This window comes from Nicotiana tomentosiformis, chromosome 8, assembly GCF_000390325.3.
Source record: "Nicotiana tomentosiformis chromosome 8, ASM39032v3, whole genome shotgun sequence".
Taxonomy (NCBI): Eukaryota; Viridiplantae; Streptophyta; class Magnoliopsida; order Solanales; family Solanaceae; genus Nicotiana; species Nicotiana tomentosiformis.
In genome coordinates, this window is record NC_090819.1 from 13,572,709 (window position 1) to 13,582,400 (window position 9,692).

Sequence of the window (9,692 nt, forward strand, 5' to 3'; positions counted from 1 at the left end):
CAGAGGCAATTGTAATGGGTACTCTGTGTATTCAAGTTAGAGTTAACTTGAAATTGTCGCAATAGTTAGAGGCTGGTTGCCACAACGGGATTAGAGTTAATCCTTAGGTTTACAAAAAGTTTTGTAAATGCTATTTTAGCTCATTGATTTAGTGAAGTGTTGGGGAAAATCCTACTGAGTAGTAGGTCATGAGTTTTTCACCTTTTGAGCCGGATATTTTCCACGTAAAAATACTTGTGTTCTTTACTTTTCGCATTTACTATTTCAGCAACAATAGGTTAAGGAACACTTAGAAGAACCAGGTCCTTCTGTAGTCAGTACACGCAAAAGTTATACACCACACAAATTATCCCTCCCCCTCCTTCTTTTGTGGCATTGACGTATAAAACATCGATTGGTATCCGAGCAGGTTATCCTTGAAGAGGCTAACACCTTAGGAGAAGATTAAGATGAGTGCACTACCTGGAAACGGGGAAGGGCAATCCACTGCTAGGCCACCACTCTTCAACGGCCCGTATTACTCTTGGTGGAAAAACAGGATGAGAGATCACATCATAGGAGAAGACTATGAGTTATGGGATATTATCACAGATGGCCCACTAGCTACCATGAAGATAAATGCCAAAGGAGTAGAGGTGCCAAAGACAAGAGCTGACTATACTGCTGAGGACTTGAAGAAATGGGAGAAGAATGCTAAAGCCAAGAAATGGCTTGTTTGTGGACTCGGTTCAAATGAGTACAATAGAATCCAAAGTTGTACCACTGCTAAGGAAATCTGGGATACTTTACAAGTGGCCCAAGAAGGAACACCTCAAGTGAAGAGGTCCAGAGGAACTCTACTGTATTCTCAATATGAGAACTTTACCATGAAGGAAGGGAAAACCATTCAAGAGATGTACACAAGGTTCACTACATTGGCAAATGAACTAAAGTCTCTTGGAAGGATTATTCCTGAAGAAGATAGAGTTGAGAAGATTTTGACAAGGGTTCTGCCTATTACTTGGGAGAGCAAAATCACTGCCATTCAAGAATCAAAGAATATTGCCACTTCCCATTGGATGAGTTAATTGGAAATCTCATTGCTTATGAACTTAGGAGACAAACCATGAAAATGGATGTACCTAAGAAGGAAAGCAGCCTGGCAATCAGAATCACTGAAGGTTCTGATCTAGAAGATGATAAAGTGGCTATGATCACCAAGGACTTCAAGAAGTACTTGAGGAGAGGAAAGGGTCCTTCAAGAAGTGGAAGTTATAGTAAATCAAAAGTTCTTGAGAAGCAAATCAATGATGGATGCTACAAGTGTGGAAAGACTGATTACCACATCAAAAACTGTTCCCAATGGAAAATTGAGCGGAAGAAGGAAAAAACTGAACGAAGGAACATGAAGAAGGAACAGGTTCAACCCAAGAAAAGCAACAACAAAAGATCAACCAAGGCTATGGTCGCTGCTTGGGGAGAAAGCTCAGATAATGATGATGGGGAGGAACAGGCACTTATGGCCATTGGAGAATCTGATGAAGAAATTGAGGTAAGTGTAATTCATCTCAAAGACAAAATTAAATTATTGTCTAAAGAAAGGTTGTATGAGATACTTCTAGAGCTGATTGATGAATCTGAGGATGTAAACAATGAAAAGGAACAGTTGTCTAAAGAATGTATGATTTTGAAGGTTAAGTGCAAAAACCTGGAACTTACGGTTAGTGAAATTGTATGTAAAAACATTGTGTTGAAGAACCAGGTTCATGCACTTGACTCAATTGCCCTAGAGCTTAGATCTAAAAGTCTAAAACTGAAATTAGGAATAGGTAAAAGGATAGCTGATCACACACAGCTCACTCTAGAAGAAAACGCATGTAAAATGAAAGATGAGTTGTATAAAAGGGATGAGCAGGTAAGAATTCTAAAGGAGGATTTAAGCAAGGTCAAGCATGAACTAGACAGAACTTGTAAATGGAACAGGTCTTCCGATGCACTTTCATGGCTACAGGAATATCATAGTAGCAACAGAAGAGTACTTGGCTTTGGGAACCTGGCACCTAAATGGGATCCTAAAATCAAGTACCTCACACTTCCTGAGAACAAGATTTTCACACACTGTGGTAAAATAGGTCACTATAAAAGTGAATACACTGCAAAAGAAAAGTCAAGTCAAAAGAACAAAGAATTTGTTCAAGGGAAAATAGGCTACCAAGTTGGGCTAAAAAGAATTTGATTCATCATTTTGCCTATAGAAAGGGACCCAAACTAGTTTGGGTTCCTAAGACTAACCCCTGATTTTCTTTTGCAGGTGCAAGTGAAGGGGAGCAGCCAAATATGGTACATGGATAGTGGCTGCTCAAAGCATATGACAGGAAGCAAGAACCAATTCCTTTCACTTGAGGACCTCAAAGGACGTAATGTCTCCTTTGTAAATGGGAAGAAAGGTGAGATCATTAGGGTTAAAAAGGTAGGTAAGACTGATTCTCACTCTATTGAGAATGTCTACTTGATAGATGGACTAAAGTACAGTCTAATAAATGTATCACAATTGTGTGATAGAGGTAACATGGTAGCATTCACCTCTACCAAATGCTTTGTAATTAATCTTACCACTAACAATATTGTTTTGCAGGAAAAAAGAGTGAACAATATATATATTGTAGATCTGTCCACACTTTCAGAAAATGAACTCACTTGCTTAAGTGTGTTGGATAATGATCCCCTCCTTTGGCATAAGAGACTTGGACATGCCAGTCTGAGTCAACTCAACAAATTAGTTTCCAAGGACCTGGTGATAGGGCTGCCTAACATCAAGTTCAAGGAATATAAAGTTTGTGAGGCTTGTGCAATGGGGAAGTAGGTAAGATCCTCTTTTAAATGCAAGAAAATGGTAAGCACCACCAGGACGATGGAACTGGTCCATATGGATCTTTGTGGTCTAATAAGAACATTAAGCAAAGGTGGTAAAAGTTATGTGATGGTGCTTGTTGATGATTATTCTAGGTTTACTTGGACATTGTTTTTAACATCTAAAGATGAAGCATTTGACATGTTTACCTCTTTTGTTAGAAAAACACAGAAACAACTAGGTAATCAACTTGCATCAATTAGGTCTGATCATGGCACTGAATTTGAGAATGCTAAATTTGCTGAATTTTGTGATGAACATGACATAAATCATAATTTCTCTACTCCTAGGACTCCACAACAAAATGGAGTAGTTGAAAGAAAGAATAGGACACTTGAAGATATGGCTAGGACTATGCTTCTTTCTAGTAAACTGCCCCATAGCTGCTGGGCAGAAGTTGTAAACACTGCATGCTATATCATAAATAGGTGCATGACTAGACCTCTTATAGAGAAGACTCCCTATGAGTTACTTAAAGGGAGAAAACCAAACATATCCCATCTTAGGGCATTTGGATGTAAGTATTTTGTGCACAATAATGGTAAAGACTCCCTAGGTAAGTTTGATCCCAGAAGTGATGAGGGAGTATTCTTGGGATATTCTTCACATAGTAAAGCTTATAAGGTCTATAACAAAAGAACTATGTGTGTAGAAGAAAGTGTTCATGTAGTTTTTGATTAAATTAACATTCTTTTTGAGAGACAAGAACATGATGATGAAGCAATTGGGCTGGTAAGAAACTCAAATGAAACCATAGCCCAGACTGAAGCTGCACTAGAGGAAGGAACAAAAGATGGAACAGGTCCTTCCACCCAGGCAACATCACAGAGGGAATAGAACAAAGAGGAAATGATCCTCAAACCTCAACGGAACTTGTCTATGAACCTGTTCCTCAGCAATAAAACATTGAAGGAACATCAAGGGAAAACCAGCTGGTCGTAAAATCTTACAAGTATTAGAGTTCTTATCCCATTGAGAGCATAATTACTGATCCAACCTCTGGAATCAAAACCAGATCTTCAATAAAGAATATCTATGCTTTTGATGCTTTCTTATCTCTTATTGAACCTAAAAATATTGCTGAGGCTTTCCAGGATGCAGACTGGGTAAATGCAATGCAAGATGAACTCAACCAATTTGAAAGGAGTCAAGTTTGGCATCTGGTACCAAGACCCAAGGACATATCAGTAATTGACACAAAATGGGTCTTCAGAAACAAACTTGATGAAGATGGAACAGTTATAAGGAATAAGGCAAGATTGGTGGTTCAAGGATATAGCCAAGAGGAGGGCATAGACTATGATGAAACCTTTGCTTCAGTTGCAAGGTTGGAAGCAATAAGACTCCTCATAGCTTTTGATGCTTACATGGAATTCACTCTTCACCAGATGGATGTCAAGAGTACCTTCCTCAATGGCTATCTAAAGGAAGAAATGTTTGTAAAGCAACCTCCGGGTTTTGAAAGCAAGGAATGTCCTGATCATGTGTACAAGCTTGACAAGGTACTTTATGGGCTAAAGCAGGCTCCAAGAGCATGGTATGAAAGATTATTAAAATTCTTGCTTGGGCAAGGCTACAAGAGAGGTAAAATTGACAATAATTTATTCTTGAAAGAAAAAGATAAAGATCTCTTGGTAGTTCAGATATATATTGATGATATAATCTTTGGAGCAACTACTGATAAGTTAAGTAAAGAATTTGCTACACTAATGGGGAGTGAATTTGAAATGAGTATGATGGGTGAGCTTAATTTCTTTTTAGGCTTACAAATTAAATAAAATTCAAATGGAACTATGATCCATCAACAGAAGTATGTAAAAGAGTTGCTTAAAAGGTTTAAAATGGAAGATTCCAAAGAAATTGACACTCCTATTGCAACACTTACAAAGTTGGATATAGATGAACCTGGTTCATCTGTTGATCAGAAGTTTTATAGGGGAATGATTGGCTCATTGTTGTATCTCACTGCTAGCAGACCTGGTATTATTTTCAGTGTAGGCCTTTGTGCAAGATTTCAAGCAAATCTAAAGGAGTCTCATTTGACTGCAGTCAAGAGGATTTTGAGATACCTAAAAGGCACCACTGACCTATGTCTGTGGTATCCAAAAGGTAGTAATTTCAATCTAGTGGGATATGCTGATGTTGATTATGCAGGTTTTCTTGTGGATAGAAAGATCACCTCAGGCATGGCACACTTTCTTGGCTCATGTCTTGTGTCTTGGGCCTCCAAAAAGCAAAATTTTGTGGCCTTATCTACTGCTGAAGCTGAGTATGTTATTGTTGCTTCATGTTGTGCTCAATTGTTGTGGATCAAACAATAATTAATGTACTTTGGAATTGATGTTAGTTGTATCCTCATCTTTTGTGATAACTCTAGTGAAATTAGTATGACCAAGAACCCAATTCATCACAAGAGAACTAAGTACATAGATGTTATGTATCACTTTTTGAGGGACAACTATGAAAAGGGTTTGATCACTATGGAATTTTGTACTACTGACAAGTAAATAGCTGACATCTTTACAAAAACTCTAAGTAGAGATCACTTTGAAAGGAACAGGTTAGAATTAGGGATGATTAAGATCACCTAAAAAGACCAGTTCAAAATTTCATAATTGAAAAAAAAATTGAAAAAAAAACGAAAAAAGAATTTGATGGAAAAATATTTTGGTTAGAAAATTTGTAAATTTTGTATATAGTTAGAGTAGATTTTACTCAGTCTCATACTTTCAATAGCATACTCTTGTGCCACGTGCTAAAATGACTCATTAATCTCTAATGATATTATCTTTATTTTCTTGAAAAATTTAGACTTACACAAGAGATCTCTCAGTGAAGAACCGGGTTCATCAAGATTCCTTGATATGTATTCTACACTCAGCATAATTTGAAATAACTATATTTGGATCATGATTAAAAGAAGAGTCCCATCTAATCCCAAATCCTTTTTGGACTTATCCGTTACAAATGAACCAGTTTCGTTCAAGAGGAGTCCTAACCGCATTAAGTGCCTAGATTCTAAGGATAGTCTTGAACGTCTTTTCAAACTGACTTGCAGTTTGATTAGACTTCTGTAAAAGCTGTTGTTACTCAAGTGAACTCCTCCACTTTATATTTATTAGGAGTTATTTGTTTCTTCACTTCTAAACTTTCAAGCCATCCAAATTCTCTCAAACTTCTCTCCTCTTCTACTCTCACACAAACTCGTTTTCTATAGCTCCCAAACTCATAAATGGCAAACCTTTCTGAAAAACCTTCATCCCCACCCAAGGAAATCACATCCACACCATCTATCACACCTTCAACCACACCTCTGTCTAAGAAAGGAAGAACTAAGATGCTTGCTCGCAAGAATGTGGCTGAGAGCGCATTATCTAAGAAATTAGATAAACAATTGAAGGATAGCCAGGTCCAGAAACCTCAGAAATCCGAAGACTCATTTAAATCTGCTACTGAAAGGGAAGAAACAGTTTCTTCTGAGACTGAACATGTATCATCTGGCCTTAAAGTTACTCCTGAAACTATTTCTGAGGTTGCTACGAATTTGGAGAATAGGTTTGTGCTAGTAGGATCCATGGCAGGTGTTGAAACTACTGAGTCTGAAAGGGTTGGTGGTAAAAAAGAAAAAGGAAAAGAAAAAGAGAGTGAGGGTGCTCAGAGTACTGTGAGGGGAAAGGGAAAATGAGTGGTTGGTTTTTCATCCACTCTTATTAGTCTAACTAAATAATGAGGTGCAATGGTTGTTTGGGGTGAGGAATCTGCTACAATAGAGGAGGATGTGAGAAAAACTAGGGGAAGTGGGTCTGGAGAAGCTGCTGAAGGGCTGGTTCAACTTGGGAAAAATGTAGATGAACCTGTTCCATCTGGACAGGAAACTCTCGCAAACCTACTGAAAAGGGTGACTGCAAGTTACAATCCAAAGAAGAAAAAAAGTTTAAGAGTTAACACCCCTGACACTGCTAGGGCAAACAAGAAAAGGAAGGTTGCCTCTTCTATCCCTGTTGAAATTCCTCCCACAAGAGAAAGAGCCACAAGAATTCAGAAGAAGCAGAGTGAGGCTGAATTGGTGAGTGAGCATGTTGAGGCTGTTGAAATTGATGAGATAGACCTGGTCCTTTGAGATGAAGATGAGACAGAAGAAGTGGAGGTTCTGACTCCCAAAGCTAAGAAAGCCAAGACTTCCACCAAGAAGTCTGTTTCAAAGTCAAAGTCCGTTGAACTATCCACTTTGGCTAAAAGAACTATGTATGCTGTGAAAGCAAGAAAAGTGAAAATTACGGAGGAAGAAGAATAGAGTTGAGAAGAAGAAGTTGATGATTCTGATGCTGAGAAAGACAAGATGGTCAAATTTGGAAAGAGGACTATCTTGAAAGGCAGACTCCTCAAGAACTTGGAGGAGGAAGGAATGGTGATGCTTTTGGAGAAGTTACAGTTGCAAGGCTGGAAAGACATGGTCCTTCAGATGGATGGCAGGCTAGCCAGGAATGAAATTGTGGAGTTTATGGCCAATTGTGAGATAAAAGATGGTAGGGTCACCAGTGTGGTAAAGGGGGTGAAAGTAACTTTTGATGAGAAAGAACTGGGAGAGATCTTAGGTGTACCTGTTGAAGGGTACAATGATTATAAGAAACTAAAATGGCCAAGTCTAAAGAATCTCCCTACTGCCCTTGCCATTACTAGGAAATTTGGTGAAAATGAAGAGGAACTTGAGTCCAAGGCTATTTACAAAAGTGATACGAAGCCACCCCACAAAATGATGTTCGAATTTGTAAACAAATATGCGCTGTCTAGGTAGGAAAGGAGGCACATTGCCACATTCATGGACCTGGTCCTTATGGAATGTTTGGATAGTGGGAGGCAAATCAATTGGCCTGGATTTATAATCCAGCTTCTTGACAGGGTTCTAAATGGTACCAAGACTCATGTCATACCCTATGGCTTTATTCTCATAGTTGTACTTGCGCACTTTAAGATACCCATCAAGAAATGTGAGGTTGGTACAAGAAAGGATCATTTTGGGTCAAATACTCTGACTACTTGTGACTATGAAGTCCAAACCACTCCCAAAGAACCTGGTTCATCCAAAAAGGTACCAGTGAATAGCAAAGTGCGAGCCTTGATGCAAGAAAGTGGGGCTAAGGATGCTGAGATTGATAGGCTGAAGAAGAGGTTGGCAGAAGTGGAGACTGAGAGATATGCTCTCAGAATTGAACTGGCAAAAGAAAAGGAGAAGAATGATGGCATTCTTCAGGATATGCTGAAACTACTCCAAGCCAAAATTCAAGAACATGGTCCTTCCCAGCCTTAAGCCTCCTAGCCTAGTGTAGATCAACCAGTCACCCAGTTCGGGATTTTTTTTCTTCTTTTGCTCATTATCTAATATTTTTATTTCTTCTTATGTTTTGTGGTAGGATCTTATCAATCACTGAAATTCACTGTCTTTTGCTCTAACTGTTTGTTTATATTTCTTAGATGGCTAATATCCTTAGATTGATATATATTGATTAATCCATAATTGCATTTGAAGTAGCCTCAGTGGCCATGAGTAATTTTGTAAGATCTGGTTATCTTCCATATTTATGCAATTTTTCGATGATGCCAAAAGAGGGGAAAAGGTTGTGCTTATACTTTGAAAAGTGATATTTATAACCTAATGAACCTGGTCCTTGATGATAAGTGATAAAAAGGTAAAATATTCTAACATTGTGTTGATGTTGAGCTGAGTCGAAACAAGGCCTAAGCTTATGAAAGCACATAGTTTGTCATCATCAAAAAGGGGGAATTTGTTGGCCCAAGTGAAGTTTTATTTTGAAGATTGACAAAGGAAGCTCATGCATGAACTAGATCCATCCCTTGTGTATACAGACACGGGCAGATTCGAGCATGAGGAATGCACGTGAATGAGATAAGCTTAACTTGTTATATCTGATATCTCCTGATCGAAAAAGTTGCATAATTGATAAGGAGAAGGACTCCTTACTCAAAGAGAACACTATCCAAGATAAGAGAGGAGTTAGAAGTTGAGGATAACTAGAACTATTCCACCAAGGAAGAGTAGCATTAGAACTCTAGTTATTTCTCATTCTACTAACTCTATATATTGCAGGATGTTCTCATTCTATGGTCACGCATAAAAGCAGAATTTAAATGTGAGTTGAGAGTAAAATAGCAAGGCATTTTGCAAATAATTCTTGTGTGATTCAAGTGTGTGAACCTGAAGTTACATGAACCAGATAGAAGAACCGGTTCCAATTGTCTGTCTTTTATTCTAGTTCAATTGTAGTAGGTAGTTTTCAATTTGTACCTTTCAGCTTTATCTAGAGGTAATTGTAATAGGTACTCTAAGTATTCAAGTTAGAGTTAACTTAAAGTTGTCGCAACAGTTAGAGGCTGGTTGCCACAACGGGATTAGAGTTAATCCTTGGGTTTACAAAAAGTTTTCTAAATGCTGTTTTGGCTCATTGATTTAGTGAAGTGTTGGAAAAAAATCCTACTGAGTAGTAGGTCGTGATTTTTTTACCTTTTGAGACGGGTGTTTTTCATGTAAAAATACTTGTGTTCTTTACTTTCCGCATTTACTATTTCAGCAACAGTAGGTTAAGGAACACTTAGAAGAACCAGGTCCTTCTGTAGTCAGTACACGTGAAAATTAGACACCACACAAATCACCCTTCCCCCCTCTCCCCCCTCTTGTGTGGCATTGACATATAAAACATCACGTACCCTAAAACTAGTTATTATAAAAATATGAATATAATGTTGATAGACCAAAATAGCCTTAAAAATATAATTGACGTTAGAT

The 9,692-nt window shown here is 38.1% G+C and overlaps 1 protein-coding gene across 1 annotated transcript; it reads left to right on the top strand.

The window, feature by feature from the left end:
• Nucleotides 1–449: 449 nt before the first annotated feature.
• On the top strand, nt 450–5,953 carry LOC138897081 (uncharacterized). The gene is made up of 7 exons (XM_070183036.1): nt 450–904; nt 1,096–1,894; nt 3,590–3,706; nt 3,985–4,143; nt 4,279–4,427; nt 4,884–5,044; nt 5,949–5,953. Exons 1-7 carry the CDS (start codon nt 450–452, stop codon nt 5,951–5,953), a joined length of 1,845 nt encoding a protein of 614 aa, XP_070039137.1.
• Nucleotides 5,954–9,692: the final 3,739 nt, after the last annotated feature.